This window comes from Mesoplodon mirus, assembly GCF_964341445.2.
Source record: "Mesoplodon mirus genome assembly, chromosome: 19".
Lineage (NCBI taxonomy): Eukaryota > Metazoa > Chordata > Mammalia > Artiodactyla > Ziphiidae > Mesoplodon > Mesoplodon mirus.
Genome location: NC_138995.1, coordinates 15989041 through 16015273, shown reverse-complemented (window position 1 = coordinate 16015273; position 26233 = coordinate 15989041). Strand labels below are relative to the sequence as shown.

The window sequence follows — 26233 nt, the reverse complement described above, 5'->3', positions numbered from 1 at the left end:
ATGAAGTATCTGGAGCAGGCCAGTAGCAGGCAGCTGCTTCCGAGTGACTTTTTCATTAAAGGGGTAAATTCTTGTGTGCAGGCATTGCATGATTTATCGAGTGCAGTTTGCTAGAATCTGAAATACTCTTTGGGAAAAGGCGGGCAGTTCTGAAACGTTAGGCCTTGGAAAATTTCCTTTTTATAGGGAAATGTCTCCATGTATTCTGACTTAGGTCTCTGTTCTGTGGCAGTTGCTGTCCAAAGCAGCTGTTCTCAGAGTGTGAGCCCAGACGAGGAGTGTCAGCATCCTGCCAGGAAGATTGTTAGAAGTGCAAATTCTCCATCCTTACCCCAGACCTGGTGAATCAGAAACCCCTGGGGTGGGCCCGACACTCTGCGGCATGACGCACCCCCCAGGTGCTTCTGATGCACGCTCCAGTTAGAGGACCGCTGAGCTGGAACACATCTGCATCATTAACCACCAAGCCCATGATGGTGTACCTGCCAATCAGAGGTGAGGAAGCAAAATCTGGTCTCAAGGTAGAGAGATGATGCCTGTGCCAGATATTCAGGTAGTCCTTCACACCTTCTGAGTGATCTTCACATTTGTTTGCTCATGTGGTTTTTAAAATTGCCTCCAAGGAAGACAGGGCAAGTATAAACATCTGTATTTTACAGATGAAGTAATGCACCTGTTTTGACCACCAGACAAGTATGTTTTTCCTGCTGTGTTGACTGTCATGGGGTTGGAGATACAAATAAGCAAATCCTTCAGAGCGGATTTGGGGAATCAGCGCCCTGTCTGCAGCCTTTTCAGCAAAGTTCTCCTTTCCTGGTTCTCGCCTGGGATGTTGGCAGATGTGGTAAAAGAGCGAGGGTTCTGATTTTCATTATATATTGACACCTCATGGGCAGAGAGATCCAGAGAGAACTGATGGGGTTCTGTGGCCAGGACACGGACCTGGGGTGTGATCCTGGTGCTGCCTGCGCCAGCTGCACGACTTGGGCAAGGGACTTAAAATAAAACTTCAGCACCTCTTGTAAGGAAGGAGTCGGGCCTGTGTGTGCGCAATTTCCCCTCTATTTTATAATTTCTGTACATCGCAGTTTCTTTATTGTCAACAAGGGATTCTTCTTTGGCCCTGGGGCGTGGTGTGGGGTGGTGGTTCCCAGGGAGGGGGCAGGATCGATTGGTCATAGGAGGGAAATGTCAGATAGGTAAATTCAGTAGACATTCATTTCTATTCCTAATCCCCAAAGCTTAACTAGTTTGAAAGATAATGGTAGTAATAATAATAGCCTTGTTGATTATGAAGGCACACCATACATCAGGCACTTTGTACAAGTTATCCCATTGACCTCTCCCAGTGGTGCTATGAGGGGGTTCTGTTGTTGTTCCAACATTGCAGATGAGGCAACTGAGGCCCACCCCGTGTGTGTAATTTGCTGAAGGTAGCACAGAGGGAGGGTTTTCCCTGGCCTGCCTTAATCCAGAGTTCACCTTAAACCACCATTATGACAACAGTGTGACATGGAGTTGAATGAGGACCAGCTTGAGTAGCATATATATGGCGGCCTTTGTTTTGTGTGGGGACATACCCCTGGGAGAGCTGGAAAGTAGCGTAAGGGAAGAAGCACATCTTAATGAACTGTTACCAGTGCCCTTAGTGGAGGGCTGATCTTCAGATCCAGGGAGCTTTGGGTAGTTCCTGGAGGAGAGGCAGTTTGATGTGAGCCTTGTGGGACCTGCTTGATTGTTTTCCCTGCCACATACCTCCGTTGGCTTCCGAGTTCATGTAGATGCTCATTTGACCGTCGTGGAAATTAGCCCTTATTTTGCTTGAGACCTCAGGCTCCGATGGGCCCTTTCCTTAGGGAAGACTCCTACACACCTTATCAGCGTCCTCTCTATGTATAGTTATGCCACACTCCTTTCTGGAGTTTTCCCTGCAGAGGGAAATGAAATCTGTTAGGGATGGCATCAACATTCTACAAGAGTCCATGCTTGGATTTTTCTAGAAAAGATTTCAAAGCCAAGGCTGATACAACCTATAGATTGCAGATTTATGCTTATTTTTTTTTTAGAGTTTACTATACTTCTCTCAAGAAACATTCTTCTTGAGACTTTTGAATGAGGAAATATCATTCATGCAAGCAAAGAGATGCAGGGTTAGAAAGTCTTGACTCTGGCCTTGGAGCTCGGATGCTGAGAGCGAACAGTCATGGCTTGTTCCAGGGCGTGAGGAGACTGGCCTAGAAACTGGAAAATAGGTCAGAGCAACGCAAATGGATTGATCTAAGGGAATATTTTTACTTCCTTTCACGTTCTCTTGTAAATGGTGGTTGGGGCTTATATCTTACGCTGTCTGCTGGGCTCCTGCAGTGAAATAGGACTAAATTAACAGGTGCCGAGGATGAGGGCATGAGTGGGTGAAAAGCCAACATGAAACAGAGAATACATATATATTTAGGTTGACCTTCCGGAAGCTTTCCTAAGAATGCGACATTAAATTTGGAACTGTAACACAACCCCTGATTAAAAAAATTAACCACCCCCATTCTGGATTGCATTACACCTGAAACAATTTCTTTTTTAGGCATTCAAAGTGAATACCCGGGTCTGGGGAGTCTCGTGTTCCAGAATGCACCCCATGGTCATTGCAGTGTAGGTGGACAGCTGTGGACCTGGCCTCCAGCCCTGGGTTCCAGTCGTGTTTCTTCCATGCTCTGTGGGACCTTGGGGGCAAGGGGTCACATGACTTCTTGGAGCTTTGGGTTTCTCCCAAGGACAGGAGCCAAACGCTGCCCACGTCGGGGTGTCATGAGAAAATTAAATGTGTGAAGGTGCTTCCTCAGGAGTAAATGCCATGCACGGGTATGATGGTGAACTAACACCTGCTTACTTCTTCCTTATTTCATCTTACTGGGTAATTAGCACATTCACTCTGGACCCTCATCTTCCTGTTTCTTCTCACTGGAAGTGTTGGTGAGACTTTCATGGTCCTCACCCCAAGCCCCGGGCTTGCTGTGGTTAAGTTTTTTCCCTCCAGAGGCCTGATGCCACAGCAGCCTGTTCCATTGGGGACCTCTGTTTTGTGGATTGAGAGACTCTCCTGCCTGCCTGTGCCGGGTTGCACTTCCGAGCACCACAGGTGTGTCAGGGGCCGTTTTGGACGCCCGCTGTGGGGCTTCTTCTCTGTGATGCAAGAGGTGTCTGGTCTGCCACTTGCCCGGAGGGAGGCCTGGGAGCTGCTTTACCCCATCAGGGAGCTCCAGTGTTTGCTTTGCCCTCTGAGTACAGATGCGTTGCATCCATGGGAGAATGTGGTGACGGGGTGGGCATTCGTGTGTTCATGGTAACAGTTATTATTCCCCGAGGAACCTTCATTTGTGAATCGTGTGTTTTCATCTGTGAGTGTGCGTGTGTGTGTGTGTGTGTGTCAGAGTGTACTTTGTCCATTTCTCCTTTAAAGGGGAGGCTTTGACAAAACCTGATCAATATTTTGCATTCCATGCATGAAGAACCAGATGTTAGAAGTTTCCTATTGTTGAGGGGGAGGGAGCCGGGGCCCCTCCAGATTTATAGAAATCGATGTCCTCTGACAGAACTTGGTTAGTTTTCCTGGGAAACAAGTAACAGGAACACGTTTTTTTGATTTTCACGATGAATTATTTTCTAACAAGAGCCCTCTTTTCGTCTCTTTGACTTTCATTCGTTGGCCAGGGTGGACGAGCCCAACATGTCAGTGGGGTGGGATCCCACAAATAACGCGGGCTGGCTCCTTTCCTTTCTTTTTTAATTATTAATTTGCTTTTTGCACTCGGCCTCACGTGCCAGGCCTATTACTCAAGGCGCCTCTTGTTGTACTGAGGTCTTTTCTTTTCCAAGTTCTTCCCTCGGAACCAGACCCAGAAGGGAAGACGTGGGACATTGGATGTTTCCGTGTGAGGCGCACAGGAAGTGTCGCCTGCCAGCTAAACCAGGACAGGACGAGCATTTTAAATGATAAATGCTCTGACAGGATCAGACAGATGGACAGGAAAGGGTCCCTGACCAGTGCGAGGGAGCCCCGCTCGCTCATTTCCAGCACAGGTGCTGCCCACCTAGTGTGTGTGAATCCAGCTCCTACTCGATTGCCGTGAGGACAGTCTGTTTCCTGCCGCACGGTGGTCAGTTGGAGAAGTTGGAGTTTGTTGGGCTCTTTCTCTGTTTCCATTTATGAGTCACACTGGATACTTATTCCCTTCTTGTGGGTCCTTGTACTTCTCTGAGCTTTCAGGAAATAAATCCTCTTGCCACGTGTAGACGTTTCTTTTGGTGGAAACAACGGTACACTTGCAGTTCATATAACCCAGTGTTTTGCAGGCACTTTAAAAAACAGCCAGTGAGATTGGGGGAAAACAAGGAAACCCTGGGTGGTTCAGTGTTCAAGGTTATAGGAGAGGCTGGCTGAACCGAGTGAGTTTGGCTGGACCTCGGTTGCCAGTCTTCTTTAGCTGGGTAGATCTCCCTTTCTTGATTTACTAGTTGGTCCTGCTTCTTCATTATTCATTGGTGGGTAGATGTTGATTTTTCTTGAGTGAGCCAGTGATTTTCACCGGTCCAGCTGGAGGGTGTATTCTCACAATGGTATTCACACTAAAGGGGTGCCCTCCTTATATCCCTTGGCCTGACTGCCAAGTCACCGCCATCACCGCCTTATTACCTGCAGGGTCATGCCCTAGAGTAGGGCATAGTCTCTGTACATGTGTGTGTGTGTGTGTGTGTGTGTGTGTGTTTACGTAGTGTCTCATGTGTTGTAGATGCTTAGAATTGAACCAAAACCAAACCCTGCCTGATGGGCTCAGTGGCCAGTTTTCTTTGGGTCCACGTGTAGCACACTAACCACACTTGAAATTATTGTTCCGTTTTCTTTTTTCAACTGTACACCTGACCCGACAGAGGTGAGCAGTTAAGGATCTTGAGCACAGAGTAAAGAAATAAATGGAAAAAGCCAAACAAGACCTGGGTCCTCCTTCCCGAGAATGGGCAACCTCTGAGAGGGGGAGAGTGTTGGGGGAGTCCAGTACCTGCGTGGGAGGAGAATTTCCTGCCTGCAGAGGAGAGCAAGAACTCTGAAAGGAGGCAGGCAGCTCCTCCGCTGAGTCTTCCACTGGGATTTGTGCCTTGGTGGATTCTCCATATATTACAGTGAATTTAATTAAATACATTGTGATCCCAACTGACGGTATTCTAATTAGCTGGGACAGGAAAAATCATTCTCCCTCTTTCTCCAAATGAAAACATCTACTCTCTTCTGCAGGGAAAGCATGTCTTTGGCTGACTGGCTTGCCCCGTAGAGTCCTCATCGGCCTCTGCAGCCCCATCCCCTCCTGCTGCGTCTTATTAGGCAGGTTCCAAGGGTGGAATTCTGGGGATGGGCCAGGGCATCTTGGGAGGGAGAGGGTGCCTGGCCAACAAGGTCAGGGCGTTGACCCACTCAAGGCCTGGGAAATGACCAGATGGTGTGGAGAAGGTCACAGAAGTCAGGACCTAGGACCCTGCTGCTCGCTTTGGGCCCCCGTTTGCTGGAGATTGGACAGCCTGAGAATGACCGAGCTTACGAGATGGGGTGAGAACAGGAGCTGTCACACGCAGGTAGACCTCAAGAGACTCCAGTTGTGAGTGGAAGTTTGGGTTGGGTATAACCTTTATAAGCAGGTGTTTCCTAGGATGGAGAAATAGTTGGTTCTGGATCTTTGTGTGTATGTCTTGGAGAGTGAACTTGGAGTGCAAAAGCAAGCTTGGAATTTTGAATTGCGCTTCTGTGCAAGTCTCTGAGAGAGGACCCTGAATGTTCCCTGCACTGGGATCAGTGGGAAAGGCCGTGGCTCTGTTTTCCGCATTTCCTTTTATTCTTTTCTCTACCATTTGTAGCATGTAACCATTTCCCTTCCAAAATGGTTCTCACACGGCAGACAGAAGAATTCCTGGTGGCGGTAGAGATTGCCACTGACCGCCATGGGTCAAGTGTAGTGGTTTGGGGACATCATCCTTATACAGTTATTTTTTAAACAAGAGTCTCCAGTATCATGTTTATTTTAGTTCAGGATTTTTACAGCCCTGTCACCCAGGAACCCATGGATTTGAGGACAAAATACATCTGACATCTGACAACTCCCATCCAACACTTTTTGGCCATGTTATCCTCTCTTCTGGCTCAGAGACTAGAAACCCCAGCTGTTTGGAAAAGAACCCTCACATCCATATTAAAATTTTATGTTTAAGATTCAGAGCTTTAGTGCAAGGAAGTCCTGTTTCATGGGAAAGTAATGAGAATTGGGGGTTAGGGCTTTAATGGTACTTGCTCTGATTTCATAGTTTATGATACCACCAAAACTCCTCGACAGAACTTACTGCTTTAGATGCCATGGGTATTTTCCCTGTTATCTTTCATTCAGTCAGTTTTTGTTGAAACTTTAATAAATGTCATTCTTTTGGTCTTAGTGATCCAAGGCAGCAGTTTCTGGCTCCTGTACAAGTTTCCTGTTCCTCAATCCCAAGCCAAACTCTTGCTCCCAGGAATATCCTGGTGCAGTTTTTGGCTTTCGGGGGCCCCTGTGGAGAAGTCGGGGAGAAGGAACATGGACAAGCTCATCATTTTCCTTTCCACCTAGCCCATCAGACTCTCCTTCTTCCCAGGGTTGCAGCCTCCAGAAAACATTGCTTTGGTGCTTTCCATACTCCTGAAATCCTCTGTAAGGAGCCTTATGTCAGAGGCAGCAAATTGAAGATAAACGATTTAAAAAAAATCAGCTCAAATTTATTTCAAGAAAAGTAGCTTTACATTTTCAGTTGTTATAATTTTTTTTTTTTTTTTTGCGGGATGCGGGCCTCTCACTGTTGTGGCCTCTCCTGCTGTGGAGCACAGGCTCTGGACGCGCAGGCTCAGTGGCCATGGCTCACGGGCCCAGCCGCTCCGTGGCATGTGGGATCTTCCCGGACCGGGCCACGAACTCGTGTCCCCTGCATCGAGAGTTGAACTCTCAACCACTGCGCCACCAGGGAAGCCCAGTTGTTATAATTTGACAGTTAACACTGAGCTTGCTAGTTCTTCAAACTCCTTCTGGTTGTGAGTGTTCTAGGACAGCTATTACGGGGTCGGGGCAGGCAGGGAGGGTATTGCTTTGTTCCAAGGCTCTGCGCTTGAATGTGTTAAATCACCCATTTCGAGACAGAAGGGATTGTTCTCTCTTGGTACCGGTGAAGCCCTTCACTCTGTTATCTGCAAGTTGGCCCCAGAGCAAAAGTGATTATAGTAGTGTAGTTTTTCCTCAGCACTCTATTGTTGCATTCATATTTCCTCTTCCAATGAGGTCCAAACGTGCTTCTGGGATGTTCACACTTTTTCCGTGAACATAGGATGTGTGCGTGTGAGCACATGAGCCTCAGAGCCATGTCATCCAATAGGAAGTGCTGCTAGGGCCACTCTAGTATTCTCAGTATGAGGCAGAGTGCAGGACATTCTGACTGCTGTGCTTTCTGAGTGTCTCACCGTATAATGTGGACAAGAAAGATATCCAGGCAGGACCAGAAACAGTTACCAGGCATGGGCATCAGATAGAACAAGTGTGGTCAGAAATGAGAGGGGCCGGACAAAGAAGTTCCGAGGCATTTATCGTGTACTCTGTGTAGTCCCTTGGGCCAGGCTCTGGGGACTAGAGGTGGGGATGAGGGTGAGGAGAAAGTGGGAAGGACAGGTGGAAACATGAGCCCATAAAATACATTATCTGAATTTCCTCCTCCAGAAGGATGCTGGGGGATGTGAGACCCAGCTTCTAGTTCTCTCTCCCACTAACTAGCTGGGTTACCTTGGGTCAACCACTTAAACTTTTTGGAATTGTTTCTCCTGCTTTATGTGCACCCAATAGAAAAGTTCCCTCTTCCCCTAAAATGAATCATTTGAAATGAAGGAGGCGGCCTTCCTATACCAGGAGCGTGTCAGTTCCCTAATTGCTAATAAAAAGGGTCCATAGCTTTCAGCATATTCTCAAAGAGGCCCCGAAAGGATGTGAATGTTGTGCTTGGATAATCTTTAAGCCTTCTCCTAAATGCAGAAGTCTGGGGTCTGCTAACTGCTTCCATGGCCTCCACTGCCTTGTGCCCAGGGCTTTATTCCTGTGTGTGCCTGCTTTCTGCCAGCTCTGGGGCTTCTGTGTTCTGAAATCAGAGTACTGTGTTGACACAAACACAACACCGAGTGTAATTTTGACCATCTGAGCACTAAGCCAAATGTCCTTGAGATGTTGACAGGGAAACTAGTCTGGAAAAATTTATTTTTTTGTCTTTTTTTTTTTTTAATCCTGGGGAAAACCTAATTTTGGGTTCTCCTAATAGTCTGCAGTTCTAAATACAAAAACTTGAGTCATCCTTCTTGTGAAATAGCCTAACAGCAGCTTTGGCTCTGTGTTACTGACCTAAGATTCTGTACAGGTAAGGTGACTATGTGGGCCATCCCCTAAAACAGGGGCCGGTCACTTTTTCCGTAAGGGGCCAGATAATAAGATTTTAGGCTTTGCAGGCCAAACAGTCTCTATTGCAACTATGGAACTCTGGTGTTGAGAGAGCAGCCATAGACAATACACAGATTAACAGATGTGGCTGTGTTCCCATAAAACCCTATTTACAGAAATAGGCAGCAGGGTGGATTTGGCCTGTGGGCCATAGCTTGCCGACCCCTGTTCTAAATAAAGCAGGGTGCTTTGGAGAGTGGAAGGAGGAACCTTTAATTATTGTGCCAGGAAAACCAGTTTTATACTGGGAGGGTCGGATCCGTCAGCGTTTTCAGCACTCTGACATGTGTGAGGGAGACGGGAACGAGGGTCAGCTTGCTCCCTGTCCTCACAGGGCTGCTGGGGAAGGACCCGCTGGGAAAACCAAGCCACCCCCATAAGGGATCCTCGGGCTGCTGCCGGGGCATGGTGGGCTTGGAGTGGCTTAGCTGAGGCGTGTCCCTCTCTTTCGCCCCTGTAGCACCTGGAGCAGCACGAGAGCGGCGTGGAGGGCGACAGCCGCTGCTACCACTGCGTCCTGTGCAGCTACTCCACCAAGGCCAAGCTCAACCTCATCCAGCACGTGCGCTCCATGAAGCATCAGCGCGGCGAGAGCCTGCGCAAGCTGCAGCGGCTGCAGAAGGGCCTTCCAGAGGAGGACGACGACCTGGGGCAGATCTTCACCATCCGCAGGTGCCCCCCCACTGACCCCGGTGAGTGGTCTCATGGGCATGGGAGGCCCGGGGCTGCCCGGGCAGTGGCCTCCCGAGGGCCGCGGCTTGGTGCAGCTGGCCCTCACGTCCGTAACCACCCTCACAGCTGACCATTGTGTTTTGAAGGGACATGCAGGGATTGTTGCTTTTCCCATTTTTTAAAGGAACTTAGCACCACACTTTTCTTCAGATGGCACAAGCCGCTGCCCAGGGAGCAAGCCAACAGACCGCGTTTTGTCCCCTCTCCCCACGTTCTTCTGAGGTGCGCTCTAGATTCAGTTTTTTGGTTCAGATCGACATGAAGCAAACGCTAAACTATGTCTTGCTCGGTATTGAGAATGGGCAGTGTGTGACCTCGAGTCTGGTCTGTAAGAATGAACTTCAAAGAAGGTCGAAACGTGTTTGTTATAAACATTGCGATTGTATTTGAGAACGACCCAGTTGTTCCTGGCTCGGTGCTGGCTGTTACTTCACAAAGAGGGTGGAGACCTTCCAGGGGAGCTAACCCCGCGCTTCCGCCTCCCACCCTGTCCTCTCACCCGCCGCCCCCTTCTCCTTCCTTCCCTATGTGACTCACACTCCCACCGGGACCTCACTCAGTAGAATCTCCCCTCTCTCTTATTTTTTCAGCCTTCCAGTCCCTTTCTCTCTGGTTGGGAGCACAGGACAGTCACCTGTCTCTTTAAAAACCATTTATGGTTAAAGCCCTCCCTTAATCCTGTGTTCCACTCTCTCTCTCCAACAGCATCTTCAGGTTCTTGAAAGAACGCTCTGTGTTGGTCCATCTCCTGTTCACACATCAGCCTATCATAGCCCGTTTCCTCCCGTCATCAAACCATCCTTGAGAAGGTCACCACTGACTTCGGATTTTCTGAGCCCAGTGTCTGCGTGCTGAGCCTTTTTCTTTCTGTGGTCTTTGAAATTGCTTCCCATGCCCTTCAGGAAGCTCCCTTCCCTAGACGTGTTTCTCTCTTGTCCTCCTGCCGCTCTGGACTGTCCTCCACGCCACCCCCCACGCCCACACCCCCGCCCCACACCCCAGCTCGTGGCCCTCAGGCTGCCCTACATGCAGTCATCACCTGGGCACTAGGCCTGGCCCTCGGCTCCCAGCCTCTTGAAACTTTGTCTCCTGGTGTTGGCAAGTGCCCTTCAGACAGCTTCCTGGACCTCTCACGGGTGCCACCTCATACTCGCTGGGCTCACAACTTCCCCTGCAGACCTCTTTCTCCTTCCGATGGCGTGCTGTTGAATGACCTAGCCGGGCTGCAGACTCAGGCCTTTTGGTCTCTCCATCGCCTGCTGCATCTTCTCGGCCTCTCACGTGTCGTGGCCATGTGGGGACTTTATCCTAATGTTATCATACACTTTTTTATGAAGTTTTTAAAGGCAAAAAGTTACATAAACCTTACTGTGAAAAATGGCATAGCCCCCGCCAGTCCCATTCCCCAGAGCACCGCCTTTCAAGTTTAATTGTTCCTTTTGTTACTTATTTCCATATTTCTTAACAAGCTTCTACTACTATTTCTTGATTAAAAAGAAATTTTTTTGGTAAGTTGTAGACATTATCTATTGGCTTTCTACTCCAGAAGATGGGGATTTTGCTGGTGTGCCATTGTGCAAGCTGACACACTCATACCACTCACACTCATACCCTCCCATAATCCGTACACACTCTCTCATACACACACACACACAGACACGGTACCCACACACCCCGGCCCCCTACACACTCAATCTTCCCCTCCCTTCATCTTCCATTATGATTAAATAATAATTTGGGGGCATATTAATATTCAGTGTTTTCATTATTCTGACTCTATAAATATTAATCACAGCTGAGCCATGTAGAGTTTTATAATTTCATTTACCTTCTTGTACAACTTTTTTGTTTTCCCTGGTTTTCTAGGTACCTACCGTAATTCATGGCTAACTCTCTGCCAGAGTAGATATGTTCTCATCTCCGAAGGCTCTGCTGTATCAGTTTATCTGTTGGCTTCATCTCCTCCTGGAGACATCCCTCCCGAGCCCTTATGGACCCCTCTGCCCATGGCTCTTGTCTCCATCACCTGGCTGTAGCTTTGCTCCCTTTTGCCATATAAATGAAACCGGATTCTTCGCTGATGGGATATACCAAAATTCGAGAATGCTTCCCCCCTGCTAGAGTAGGATTATCACAGAGGAGGGGCCAGTCCTCCCGGCAGTCAGTCTGAATTGTTGCTTTGGGAAGGTACTGTGTGGGTACCAGGATGATTTTTGTCGCCTCCAGGTCACTGCAAGACTGACTGTGCCTTCCCACGTGTATTGTAAGTGCCTCTTTGGGTTAAAGTTCAGTTTTAATCTCTGGGGCTTGTGCTTCGTGTCTGACCCCATGGCTCTGCATGTGAGCCAGGGACGGGGCCCAGCACCCACAGACATGCCAGTGCCATCTGGCTGTGGGAATCCCTGCTCCCCACTGGGGCATTTTGGCCTGTTTGAGCCTGCCATTCCCCATTATTCTGCTATTAAGTCATTTCACAGGATTCTCCTTCCTCTGCCAATATACTCAGACCTATTTATTTCAGGGTTTAAATTTTTTTTTTTTTTTGCGAGCTCTGCACACATCATTGTTTCAATCTTCCGCTAAAAGCTGGTCCCTTTCGCCCCTCAATTCTTTCTTTCACTCTGCTCAGAATTCCCTTTTTATTAATGAGGTGCCCCAAACTAAATAGTGTACAGCTGCCATTTCACCCGGGGTCTATGGACTGGAACAAACAGTTCCCTGTTTTATAATGTAATGCTTCTATTTATGCAGCCGCTCTGGAATTGCTTTCTTACACCATTGCCTTCTGGATTTCTCTCATTTAATGCGTATTAGGGTTTTTTTTTTTTCCCTCCTCCTGAAGTGTATGAGCAACTTTAGTCTAGATGATAGACTTCCTTTCTGTATTTCTAAACCCTTTTGTATTGTCTTTGGCCTGGAGTCATGTTTTTGCGCTGCACCCACCTCCCTCCCAACCCTGCGCCCCTCCCACTCATACGCTCTAGCTACGTTTATTTATACGCTTTACTAATGACAAAAGGGACAAATTATTAGATAATACTCATATTGCGTTAACAGTGACTCGGTTCCGTTTCAGAAACTCCTGTAAGGTCACGCATCTTAAAATATACCCTTTTCCCTCCCGCCGGGAATTGACTCTTAAAAACTTCTTGGAAGAGCGTCTTCAAGAAAAGGGACATTGTGGGCCTAGTAGAATTAAGATATTGAAGGTCATCAGCTTCAAGTTTTGTAAACGCAGACTTGATAAAATACAGGCATACCTCGTTTCACTGTGCTCCACATGCTTCATTCTTTCACAAATAGAAGGTTTGTGGCCGCCCTGCATGGAGCAAGTCTGTGGGCCCCATTCTTCCAACAGCATTTGCTCACTTTGTGTCTCTGTGTCACATTTTGGTAATTCTCGCAATATTTTAAACCCTCCACCAGCGAAAAATATTACGACCCCCTGAAGGCTCAGATGATGGTTCACATTTTCTAGCAATAAAGTATTTTTTAATTAAGGTATGTACATTTTTTAGACATAATGCTGTTGAACACTTACTAGACTACAGTATAGTGTAAATGTAACTTTTATACACCCTGAGAAACCACAAAATTCGTGTGATTCGCTGTATTGTAATACTCGATTTATCGCAGTGCTCTGGAGCCGAACCTGCAGTATCTCTGAGGTATGCCTGTATTCCCAGTTTTCTCCTCTGGAACGTAAGGATTGGGACACTGATCTTCAGCTGGAAACATCATTCATGTAGCATAAGGCGGCCTCAGGGAATCTTTGGGCACCTTTCGGGAGCCCTGCCTGTTCTGACTCTAAGCTGCATATAAACGGTGGCGCTGTCTAGGGTTTTCGTTCCTGGTATTCTGTCATCATCTGGTTAAACGATGGTGTTCTCTCTCCTTTCCTTCCTTTTCTTTCCTCCTCTCTTGTCCACGTACCAGAAAGTTTTACACAAAAGCCATCAGAAATAACTTCCTTTCCTTCTCTGAGCCCAGGACCTCAGACCCCAGTCTCCTGTCGCCTTCTGCAGGTGGCAGGGCTTCCCTTGCTGAGGCTGATGGAGTGGACTCTACCATGGATTCTTCCCAGTGGGTGACAGAAATATCACTTCTTCAAATCTTACTTGTTAACTTAAGCCCACGTGTTTTCCAATCAGTCAGGCTTAGCACGTCGCCTGCCAGCCCACACGGAAGTGTGGAGAAGGAGAAATTGTGAAGGTCTCCTCTGCCTTTCACAACTTCGTGGCAGTGGCCAGGATTTACACCCACCATGGGCCCTCTAACCCCTTGAGAGGCCTCATGACCAGACGTAAAGCATCTAGGTCCTGCCCTGCTGCACCAAAGGACTGAGTCTTGATTGCTGACCATGTGCTAATAAGTAGTCCACACTCCCCTACACGGTCCTGCTTGTGGTCAAGCTTCACCCTTACATCAATGGGCAGGCTGAGTCCTGTATTATATTGTCTTTAACCGAGTGTGATGGTCTTTGTCCATGCTACAGACATACATGTGCACACGCACGCATGCATACACACACACACGCACACACACACACGGCCTTCCCATTAAAAAAAAATGTCTTGGAATTATACATCTCAGAGAAAAGAAAGTAACCAAACTAGATGAGGTTCACTGCATCCCCGCATTTTTTGTGTGTGACCTGGTCTTTCAGTTTGTGGCTTGAGTGTCTTTTCTGCAAAGAGCAAGTGTTCTCCTGACTTTGTTGGGACTTAGCCTTTCCGTTTCATCCCCACACACAGATAAAGGAAGAGAAAGCCTGTTGTTGTGGCCGCACCCTGGGTTATATCTCCCAGTTGCTGGCTTCGGCTGTTTGCTTCCCATAGTTGACCAGAAACTCTTGAAAGATGGAAAGCTCTCGTAGGTGGATCATGTGTAGGATCAGCTTCCCTGTTTGCTTATTAAAAAGGCATTTCTGGCTCCCGGGTGAAACTGTAGTTAATTTCACTCTATCAGTGCCCTGGGCTTCCAGAAGACAAGAGGTGCTTTGTGTTTCTGGCCTCAGCCTTCCTCTCCTTTTCCTCCTCCTGTTTCTCTTACCCTCGCCTTAACTACTTCTTTCACGGAGACGTCAACCTCCGAACATTGCACAGAAGTAATTTAGTGATTCTTCATTGAGCACCTACTGTGTGCAAGGCTTCGAGTTGGGGGCACAGCTGTTGCTCTCCCCTCAGCTCTTGGTGTGGATACACTGCATAATATGCCAGCCCAGGCATCCGGGGCAACTGGACGGTGGCTCAGTTTACAGAGGGCGCGCTCATTCAGAGTTTAGGGGAATATTTTGCTTGGAGCGGAAGACGGCGGCCTCCTTCACTGACACATCTTTGGCGCTCAAGGTAGTGAATTCCTGGGGTCAGGGAGGCAGACACAGCTGGCCAAGTGATGATGTGGTTTTGGTGACAACCTTTACTGGAACACTCACCGGCTTCACTTGATGGGTTATGTTTTTAAACCAACTTCCAGGGAGTTCTGCTTAACTTGTACAGTTTAAGAGAATAAGAAAATGTACTGTTTTCCAATTTCTCATTTGTTTTTGTTTTGATTTTTCAAAATTGGCATAAGGCTGCCCTCTGCATATGAAGTGCATTTTTTTGGTAAATGGCTAAATTATATGCAATTTCAGTGTAATTATTCTTATAGCACTAAAATATGTTGTGGCCAGTTCTGCAGTTCCGAAGCACTGTTTTCATAAAACCAGCACAGTTATGCTCTTTCCTTTTTCCTTTTGACTGTGTGTCTTGTCCATGGGGTTTGGGAAAAAGCAGGGATAAAGTATTTCTAACTAGAAAAGTTAAATGTAAAAAGATCGTCAGGACAAATTGGGGTGACTGAAAATTTAAGCACTCATGGAGGAGTAGAGAAAATATGACTTTATCTGTTTTAAATCCATTCCCTGATGAAGGACTATTGGGATAAGGATTGTGAATTTCAGTGTGCTTTTTTAGAAAGCTGCTTTTCAGTGCAAGGATAAAGGGACATCATTATGTATCGACATGAAAAGAGAATATAATATTGTTAAATGAAAAATGGGGTTTACAAAATAGGGTATAGTTTGACTCTAATTTTTTTTTTTTAAAGCTTTTAAACTAACCATCCTAAGCATAGTTTGTAATTGGCATTTCTGGCTGTTTCATGGGTGGGACCTAATAGAGTGTCAGGCACATGACAAGAACTCAAATGGTGGTGGAGCTCATTGACAGAGGTATTAGCAGAATTGCTCACAAGAAGCCAGGGGGTGAACCTTGGTTGTCTTTTGTTCATGGAGATAGTTTTCCGTTTGCCGATATAAAGTATACATAGTTTGATTACTGTCTGATTTGCTTGCATTTTGCATCTACATGAAGAGGACAGGAGTACTTCTTAGGGTGTATACTGTCTTGTTTTTTTGTTGCAACAGAGTTCCTGATTTGCCTTAATTAGTCCTCTAACAATCTACAAAGGTCAGCGCCAATTGCCTGTTCATTTACATTTGTAATTGTGACGGCTTCTGATTACATATTCCTTGTCGTAGTCATTCCTCTAAGTAGATGCTAGCGTGTCCTCCCCTCCTCCCACACATGTGTGTGCATGCCTAGGCGTGCATGTGCACACACACACACACAGACACCCACACCCCAGGCCAGTGTAGAAGCTAGGAATCTGTCTCTTCATACAAAACAGCTTTGTAGTGATGGCACTGTCTTTCCTGGAACATCAGAGTCTGTTATGAAGAGGCATCTTGGAGGGGCTGTTGCTTCTAAGCTAGGAATATAATGAAGCCAGAGTCAGGGAAATTACGTGAATACCAGGCCAGAAGTCCAAGAGCCATTATCTAGGAGCTTTCTTGAACTGGGTAATTAAGGACAATTAAAGATTTCTGCTTGCTCTCTGCAAAGTATGCTAATGATCTGGTGTGTTGGAAGGTGGACATGTGCAGAGTGCTGGTTCACTGCTGTCCCGTGCTCCTGGTCTGGAGGGGTCCCTCTGGAGAAGATGTGACATCACCAGGATAGTCCTTGGGCAGTGGGTCCAGGGTCTATGACCTCCCACCTACTCTGTTTCCCTTCTGTCTTCTCCAGAAGAGACGAGCGTCTGCACCAAGACATTCCACCTTTTAGAAATTATCTGAGATCTGGCTGCAGTAGCCTGAGTTGCAATGATTATCATTTATTCGCCCTTTGATATTCTGGATCCACCATTTACTAGTTGCTTTATTTTCATGGGAGGTTCAAAGCTGTCGAGGTTTTTTGGTTTTATTTCAGTATATAGCCCTGGAGCATACCTTGCCTATATATTGGGCTGTATGTATGGCTAGACATTGCCTGCCCGGTTAGCCCTGTCCTCATTTGGGGGCTCTAGTTGTCTTGCATGCTGTCCCCTTTGGTAGGTAGTGGTGTGTGCCTTTATCGCCACCCTGCACTGCCCACTCTGAGAGGTAGCAACACTGTGGCTGCTCCCTTCCAGGGAGGGTGATACCAAGGGGCACAGCAAAAAGATAAAAGAAAAAAAGGCGCCTGCTGATCGTAACTGGAATTAGGAGAGACTGGGGGTCCTTTTGGAGGGGGGATATTGAGAGTGGGCATTAGGGGTCTCCTGTTTAGGGTTGTGAGCATGTCAGAGAGCCCAGAAACACAGGGATCCCCAAGGGAGACAGAGAATGTCATGACACACCAAGTATCACTTCAGTGAAACTTTTCTGCCAAGTCACCTTTGCAAGGGGTATCCAAGGAGCTTGAAAGTTTGCATCTTGACAGATGAACATAAGTAGCTAGCCAGTGAGTCGGTGTTTGCACTGGGTTGGGGTTAGGGTTGTGCACCTGGATTTCACGTGGGTTGGGGATGGCGGTAGCGGGATGGAGCGGTCATCATCTACTGTCCCCACCACGTGGGCAGATCCTCATCCCAGCCTCTGCACTTCACACCTCCTGTGTTGCCCAAATGTAATTTTTCAAGAGAAAGGAAGATTTGTACTTGTTTTGCCTTTAGGAATGTCTAAAGAATCCATTTCTTGGGCTAGTTATATTAAACTTGTTCCTGACCTTGGCAGGGGGCCAGGGAAATAGAACATGCATCTGTCTCTTTGCTTACAGAAATAGCTCAAAGCCTTCTTCTCAGAGTTACAGATGTTAGGGAAGAAGCCCCTTCAAACTGTGACCCAATTAGGAGAATTATAGTCCCACATGATTTTTTCAAACACTGACTAGCAGTGGGAAGTTTTCTGGCCTCCTAAATCAGAATAAGCACTGTCCAGAGTCCCCTGGTCGTTGGGTTTCTAGATCCCCTGAGAGCAGCAAGGAAGCTTCTCCAGATTCTGTCTGCCCGTTCTGCACGGCAGCCACAAGCCCCCTGTGGCTATTTAAGTTTAAATTAATTAAGGTTATATAAACATTTAAAATTCAGTCTCTCTTGTCATACTAGCCAAATTGCAAGTGCTTCTTAGTCACATGTGGTTCATGGCTACCTTGGTGGACAGAACAGATTTCTAGAACCGTTCAGAAGGTTCTGACGGACAGCGCTGGCCGGCTGTGAGGGCGCATGACACACTTACCCTGGCTCTGGGTTCCTCACTGGGATCCTGCAGGTCCAGGCTGGGTTTGGGCTGCACTTTCCATAAAACTCTTTGGCTTCCGTTTTAAAGAATATGGTGCCTACCTGCCACCTGCTTTCTGCCAGGCTGCGTAGGGTGTGTTCTTTATTGCTTTCCCATTTCTCTTTTTGCTTTTTTTTTTTCCCCTCAGTTTTTCTCAGTATGGGAGAAATATGTTTTCAAATAGGCACTTACTTTTGGTTTTGCCACTTTAGCCTAATCCATTAGCAGTTCTGAGGGAGTTGGGAAGGACTTTGTAAAGATGTATCCTTCAGAGTGGTTGTTAAAGCGCTTTTTATAGTTTTATACCTCAAGACTATATCTTGAGACCTTTTGTGTGTTTGTTAATAAAAAGAGCTATTTATTGCTTTTAAAAGATCCTTGACTTCTGCTCTAATTAGAATATTAAAAGTTGGACAGTATGTGATTTTTCTTGGAACAGGCCTGTCTGTTGTTTTAACTCAGTTTTATCCAGATCTGTTGTCCTCTCATGAAGACACAAAAAGAATCTATGTGCTTTTCTCTCACCATTTTCCTTGGCTTAACATCCTCTGCTTAGGACAGAGTTTGTCCTTTCAGACTGCCTTAGTTTGCTTAGAGCTGCCATAACAAAATACCGTAGGCCGAGTGCCTTAAACAACAGAACTTAGTTTACTCACAGTTCTGGAGGCTGGAAGTCCAAGGTGTTGGCAGGTTTTGTTTCTCCTGAGGCCACTTTCCTTGGCATACAGATGGCTGCTTCTCTCCTTCCATGGCCTTTGCTCTGTGCTCAGCCCTGTGTCTCTCTGTGTGTCATAATGTCCTCTTCTTATAAGGACATCAATCGGGGTGAGCCCTAATCCAGTCTAACACTCACTTCTAACTTAATCACTGCCTTAAAGGTCTTTCTCCAAATACAGTCACATCTGAGGTGTTGGGGGTTAGAGCTTCAACGTATGAATTTGGGGAACACATTTCAGCCCGTAACATTGACTCTCTGACATCTGAGGCCAGTGTCTTCTTTCTTCTTCTGTGGTCCTTTTGGATGTGGAAGGAGGGCAGGAGGTGGAGGTGGGCGCAGAGGCGGAGGTCAGTGGAGAGACCCTGCACGTAGCCCTCCCGCAGCATTATCAGGACCTGCTGGCCCCTCCGTAGCTTCCTGCTCCCAGCCCTTGGTCCTCGATGAGGGCCTTGGCCTGTGAAGAAACAGAGCAAGCTTCTTGGCAGGGGACTCCAGAGGGGTCCCCTTGTTAGATCAGGAAAGGGGTCAGAGCACTGTGCCCACTGAGCTCGTTGAACCAGGAGTCTCTTCTCACCTGTCCTGACACAGCCTCTGCTCAAACCTTCCACTGATGAGCCCCAAGGGCACAGCCAGCCCCATGTAGGGATAGTCTCGTGCCTGTGCAACCTGGCAGTCTGCGCCTCGGGACAACTGCCCTTGTCGAGGGTTCTCCAGTAGGCTGTCATGTAGGAGGCTCTTGTGGGAGGGTCTGTAGCAGGAGCGACTCTTCTCTGTTACCCACTGGTGCTTTCAAGGACAAGCACAACTCCCTGTGGATTTGTGGATGGTGTTTAGTGGCCCTGTTTGGTTTTTGTCCTGGCTGGAGGAAGTGCCCACCCCTGCCCCCTAGACCGTGCCACCTTCTACGACCTGCTTTGGTAGAGAATTATATACGATGTCTGTTGGTTGGGCTTCCATCCGAAGCATTTTTTTGGTTGCCGGAAGCACCTGAAGGCCTCTGCCGCCATGTGGTTTGTACCTTATCTGTGTCAAATCCTCCAGGATAAAGGCCCCGGTGTGTGAGTTTTCACCCTTTTCATTTAGGGCCCACCCCTCACGTGTGTCCATAGGGCAGGTGCTTCCTCTTCCCCAACCCTCGTCTTTCCCAGATGCGAATCTGGGATGCAGGTTTCGTGGCCGACCTCCAGAAGGGCCTTCCTCTGCAAGAGTGTAAAGCAGGGCATTTTCACTGCTTCTCAGCCATCGTAGGTCTCATGTCTCCAGGTTCCCCCTGTCCCAGACCGTTTGTGCTCAGTGCCACGTGTGACTGGTAGCTGCTGTATCAGACAGACAGTGCAGACAGAGGCAAGAATGTCCTTCGGGAAGTTCTCATGGATGGTGCTGCTCTAGACAGAGGCTTAGGGCAGGGCTCATCCCGTTGTGTCTTGCCTCCTTCCTGTGGGCTGACAAGCTCATCCAAGGGACGAGCAGCGCTTTGCCCCAGGGACAGGGTTCTTCATATCCAGAAAGGAATATAATCCACTGCCGGATCCTCTCAGGGTAGAAATGAAGAAACCCATCAGACAGGTGAGAGAAGGGGCGGCGGTTATTTGTGACTCTCCAGCCAGCAGAGTGTAAGCCTCGGTTTTCCCCGAGAACTGGAAATGCTTTGCACGGTTTTCCTAATATTCAAAACCCTTTTGTGATTTTCTTGTGTGAGTCAATCCAAGAAGGACTGAGGAACCGCACAGATTGGAGAGGGCAGCCCTGCCCTGGTGGGCTTGGGCGGGAGTCTGTACTGGGAACTGTGTGAGGTTCTTAGGTGATGAGGGTGTGGCCCGGCCATCGGCCAGGTGAGCTGTGTCCTCCCCAGACATTTTCATGCTGGTTTTGTAGTAGATGTGAGCTGGAATTTGGGTTGGTGGGTCTTGAATTATTAACAAAGCAATGAAGTCTGTGTAGGCAGTTAAATTTAGAACAAAATCAAAATTGGGGGCCATGATTTTTGAAAAAGGGAGGGAAAGAAGGTATAAGGAGAATGGGCAAGTGCTGAAGAGTTTGGAAATGAAGAGGCAAAGATGAGGCACAAGTAGGGAAAAGACAGGATCTGACTTGCCTTGCTTCTTTTATTTTTTTTAAATTTTTATTTATTTTTTATAATAAATTTATTTTATTTATTTATCTTTGGCTGCGTTGGGTCTTTGTTGCTGCATGCATACTCTCTCTAGTTGTGGCGAGTGGGGGCTACTCTTTGTTGCGGTGCGCAGGCTTCTCATAGTGGTGGCTTCTCTTGTTGCAGAGCATGGGCTGTAGGCGTGTGGGCTTCAGTAGTTGTGGTACATGGGCTTAATTGCTCCACGGCATGTGGGATCTTCCTGGACCAGGGCTTGAACCCGTGTTCCCTGCGTTGGCAGGAGGATTCTTAACCACTGCGCCACCAGGGAAGTCCGCCTTGTTTCTTTTAGAAGAGAACCACGGCAGGGGAAGAAGCGACTGGTTTGAGTCCAGAAGTGGAGCTCTTTAATCCTGCACGCATGGGCGTGTCCTTAGTGTGGCCACATGCCACTCTAGGCTCTGGGAAAGCCGCCTGCAGAGAGGGAATGCAAAGTCTGGACTTTACCCTCTAGTAAGGGGGAGACAGACAGCAGATAAACAAGTAGAGGATGTCAGGTGTGCAAGGTGCTATAAATATAGAGCCAGGCGGGGCAGGATGTTATATAAGGCGCTCCGGGGAGGTGACATCGGAGCTGAGCAGGAGCGGCCCTGGCAGAGGGCCCAGCGAGTGCACAGCCCCTCGGCTGGTTGGAGGAGCAGCAGGGAAGGCGGGCAGAGGGTTGGCGGGCCGGGAGCTGTGGTCCAAGCAGCCCGGTCCTGTGGACCCTGGCAGGATGCAGGGAGATTTGGAATTTGCTCCCATCAAGATGGGAAAGGTCAAAGCAGGAGAGTGACAGTGCGACTTCCACTGTTCAGGTTACCATGGAAACTGAACTTGCATGTCCACTGTCGTACAGATGTGAATTGTCTCCCTCCCCATCACCCCCAAGTAAAGGAGCCCCTCAGGCAGGGAGGAGAGGGGGCACCACAGGGTGCAGTCTCTGCAGGATGCTTGTGAGCCAGGATGACCGCAAGTAGAAGGGGCTACGTTGACCTTGAACTGCTTAGAAGCCACTTTCTGGGATCAGCGTAGCTCTTTGGAGTTCTCTGGTTTAGCCCAGGGGTCAGCGGTTTTTTCATAAAACAAAACCATTTCTGGTGAGTCATCACGCAAGTGTGAAGCACGGGACAGACTCGTGTCCTTTAGACTTGAGGATGAGCTGTCTCTACTACAACGTAAACACCATATGTGAAGAATGAGAAGCTGGCTGTGGTCAGGGTATGTGTTAGGATGACTGGAGCGAAGTAATGACCTTCCACCTCCTCCTGCCCTCCACCTTCTGACGGGCGTTCACATTCCACACAGCATCTTGGCGTGTCAGAGGGTGATGTGTATTTCCTGGACAGGAATTCCGTTTCACTACTTAGTATCATAATCCAGAAAGTGCTCAGTGCCCTAACACCTGTGTTCTCTTGGTGTCCCTGGTGCTGCGTGTCCACAGGTCATTATCCCGTTCCGGGAGGCTGATGTCCCCGCTCTGACTTGCGTGTCTAGCCAGCCTTTGACAGACAGGCCTGATCTAATTCTGCAACCATTTTTTCTCTCCGTGGACATGTGTCCAGACCCCAGGCAGATCTGAAGACTTCCTTAGAACCCATAAGACCAGGAAGATTTGTGCCCTACTATACTGTTTTTTCTGGGCTTTGCTTTAATCAGGAATGCAGACTGGGGTGTGTGTGTATGCGTGTGTGTATTTCCAGTAGATGCTGTGCAGGTGCAGGGCCTTCATTCCCGTCTATGAGTCAGTATTACACGGCTAAGTAAATTTAAAATGGGAAATAGTGATTCTTTTTCAATAACGGGGGTCGCTCCTCCCTGCTCACGGTCCTGGTCCCTTTGGGATTGTCAGGCTCGCGTTGAAAGGGCCCTGGAGGGAAGGATGTTGGTATATATCACGGATATTTGGAAAGAATGTTTCAGCCACACCTGGCTGCCGTGTGTGAGGGCAAATCTAATTTATTTTAAAAATTTGGCCACAGGCAGCCTTTTCTGTCTGTTTCTTTTGGGCAGGGAGGTAGGGACCGGGATCGAAGAGCAGCAGCAAGCTATGGTTTGCATTTGTTTTCTTCCAGATTTGACCAGCCAGCAGAAGAGAGATTATCTCTAACGGATATGAAAGGTTTAATCATTTTAATTTTGTTTTTATTAAAGTTTATCGTAACTTTTCCCCCCAACGTCCCCTGGTAGAACAGAGGGGAGAGAAGAGGAGGTAATATAAATATACACAAACCCCCAAGCACTTGGTTAATAAACTCTCTAAGGGGAGTGCCCACGTGGGGAGGAAGTGGCTGGATGGCTGGGGACAGTGGGCTGACTGGGGCATGCCGTGACAACCCTGAAACGTGGCTGGCATCTCCTAAGCTTCCCGGCCCCCTCCAGCAGACACTTGCCATGGGGAGTTCTTGGTGTTCATTAAAGAGAGAGAGGAAGCTTCAACTCTTGTCTTACTTTATCATGGTTCTCAAATGGACTGGATCCCCAAGCCATTTATAGCTATAAAGAAGCCTAAATTTATAGAGAATAATAGAATTTGCTTAGATTCGTCTGCCCCTTATCATAACAATGAAATGTATGAACCTGGATATTCTGAAGACTTACTTTAGGTCAAAATCCCTGAGGTGTTGTGTGTGTTTTATGAAACAGCAAAGTTGGGATAAAAATAGTCTTTAGTTTTTGGGGTAGGAAAACTGTCCTATATACATGATGGTGAAACAGAGCAGGTAGGATCCTAGAGGAACGGGACTGTGGGCTCCTTTTCCGTTTAGGGCAATAAAAGAAGCTTGTTTCAAAGTGAATTGTCCCAAATCACCTGGGTGTGTGGACTGGAGTCCCCCCTGGCCTCAGCTCAGTCTTCCCTCTCCTCCGTGGCTGGAAAACCCCATGGAGGCATGGCTGTTTGGAATCCCATCACCTAGACCAGGTGGGGTGTTGCATGGCCTGGGAATGATGAAATTGTGTTCACGCCTGTGTTCTCATTGAGGCTGGAAATTGGACTTGCACACTTCAGCCATTTTTTAAAGCAGTGGGATGAAAACATTGTCATTTCCTTAAACCTGACTTAAGCAGCTAGCTCACTTAACCTTAATACATACCAGTCTTGAAGTTCTGGGATATGTTCAGGCTTTATAGTACTTTCTCTGTCATTGTTGGGTGGGGGTGGGGGGTCATCAGTAGAGAAGCAGCTTTCCTAGTGGCAGCTGAGACTCCAGTTCCTCGAATCAAGCAGAAACTGTACTGAGGAGGGTTCGACCCAGCCGCTAGCGTGAGTGAATGGCCTGGCCCCTGGCAGGCTGTGTGGGTGGTCACATGCTCCATATGGGTTCCCTTGGGGTCTGGGGGCTTCCATGAGGAGCTGTGTTGGGTGGAAGGCTTCCCAAACCAAGTCTGTCTCCTGAGAAGGAAAGCCAGAGCCAGAGGCTGTCCCAGGTTTGCAGGCACCTGTTGTGCCCAGCAGGCTGTGTCCAGGCAGGAAAGTGTACCAGTGACAGCGCAGCAGTGTGTCACTTTGGAATTGTCTTATGAGAGTGACTTGAACCCGTGAGGGCCAGCTTTCTTGGTCACTGTCAGCTGGGGTTGTGTGAACAGTAGAAATGCACAAACGCAGGCCCATGTTATTCTCTGCAGGCTCTTACCCACAGTTTAGGCAGCCCTCCATGAGAGGAGGGAGACCTGGCTATCCCACAGAATTTCTAGTTTGTATGTGAGGTCTTAGTCCCATATTTTCAAAGCTGTGTAGACTATGAAGACAGTAGAAGGTGGGGAAACAAAAATATATCTCTTCTTTTATCTCGCAGCATTCATCTGTGAGTTGCAGAGGCACCCCAAGAGTGCTTGCATGAATTAGGGGCTCCATTTTCCCTCACATAAGCAGACTTGGGAGGAGAGCAGTCAAGTGCAGGAGTGCAGGCCGCACAGGGTCAGCAGGGACCCTGCTTCCTTCCATCTTTCCACACAGCTGTCCTCATCGTCTCAGGATGGCCACTCCATCTGTGCTCCGGGCGGGGGGAAGCGGGAAGGGGAAAGCACAGGCACCACCTGAATTCGCTTCTTCAAAGAGCTTTCCCCAAAGCATCACCCAGTTACTTCCTCCTGCATCTCATTGGCTGGAACTCGGTCACATGACACTCTCTGGGCACAGAAGAAACTGGGAGATGCAGATTTTAACTGGGGGGTATTGCCGCCCCGAATAAAAGGAGTGCTGTGTCACAAGGAAGAGCAGTTATTAGGAAGGCAGGTAGGAGCCTCTGCCGCACATCTTTTAAAAGATAAGGAGGGGATTAAGTCAACTGTGTTATGAAAATGTGGTGGAAATCTGGGTAGCCATTAGGAATAATGTTCTTGATTAATATTTAGGGATATCGAAGAAAGTTCAATAAACAGGGAAGCAAGACCCCAAATCATATATAATTGTCCTAGTTTCCTTTAAAGTATATATAAATATATTGAGATGTTATCACTGATTATGGGCGATTTTTACTTCCTTCACACTTTTTGTATTTTCAAGATTTTCAACAGTAGGCACTTATTGCTTTTATGATCAGGGGGAAAAAAGGCAAACCTTAAGTGTAAGGAATAGAGAACTTGGTAATTACTATCTCGTATATGAAATATACTTTATGGAAAAAACAAAATGAGTAATAAAGGGGAAAATCTATAAACCTGTAGTGATAATGGAATGATGATGAGTAACTATAGTGCTATGGATTCGTCAAGAACAAATCCCATCATACTAATAAGATAAAAGGAAATAACGTATGTCAGTTCTCATTGCAAAGGGAAGTTGTATTGTGCAAATGCAAACTTATATTCTGGAGGCTTTAAATGTACTTCAGAAACATTCACCATCCTCTCCAAGCATCGTTTCGAGGTGACTCAGGGGCCATTCTTTCCCCCATTTTTACTCTGGAAATACTGGGGCGTGTTGAGCTTTGCAGTTGTTTAAGCCCCTGTTAGTGTAAACACTAGTTTCTGTGGAAAAGTATGAAAGAATAGGAGAAATGACCCCTGCCTATTGTCTTTCGGGAGGATTTCACACACACACACACAGACACACACACGATTAACACAGTTCAAGATGATCCATGGTAATCACTAGATAGTAGGGCAGGGCAGTTGAAGATCCTGGGCCTTCTGAGGTGTGAAGAATTCTTGGGTTGAATGACTAGGGAAGTTCCAAGAAACAAGCGAATCCGTTCCTGGTAGAGTAAGATTCTCGGCGTTCTGGGGGAGTTCAGGAGTTTGGTCGGGGGCCAGGGAGCCAGGCCATTCAGCCAGACAAAGGACCCTGGGCAAGGACCACCAGCTGTAGACCCATTTCCTTCCATCATTTGTATCTAGCTTCCTCCGCTCTCCCCTCCGCCACGCCAATCTGCCCCTTTGAGAGGCAGATAGGATTGCAAGTGTGAATATCATAGGTGTATTAAAAACAAATACATCAAAACTACTGTCTTTTCCATAACCTCCTTATCAGATTCTGAGCCTAAAGAGAAATGTTTACATGTGTTGAACCCTGACTAAAAGAAAGACTAATAAGC

At 47.5% G+C, this 26233-nt stretch overlaps 1 protein-coding gene across 7 annotated transcripts in view; it reads left to right on the top strand.

Moving 5' to 3' along the window:
* Positions 1-26233, top strand: part of ZFHX3 (zinc finger homeobox 3) — a 258929-nt gene that overhangs the window by 142288 nt on the left and 90408 nt on the right. For all 7 annotated transcript variants that reach the window (XR_014292026.1, XM_082605621.1, XM_082605625.1 and 4 more), the window contains one exon: positions 8995-9226. Coding sequence is in view for 6 of the 7 variants with exons in the window: in XM_082605621.1 (XP_082461747.1) it covers positions 8995-9226 (232 nt within the window). In the remaining variant the exon portion in view is untranslated. The remainder of the gene's footprint in view (positions 1-8994; positions 9227-26233) is intronic.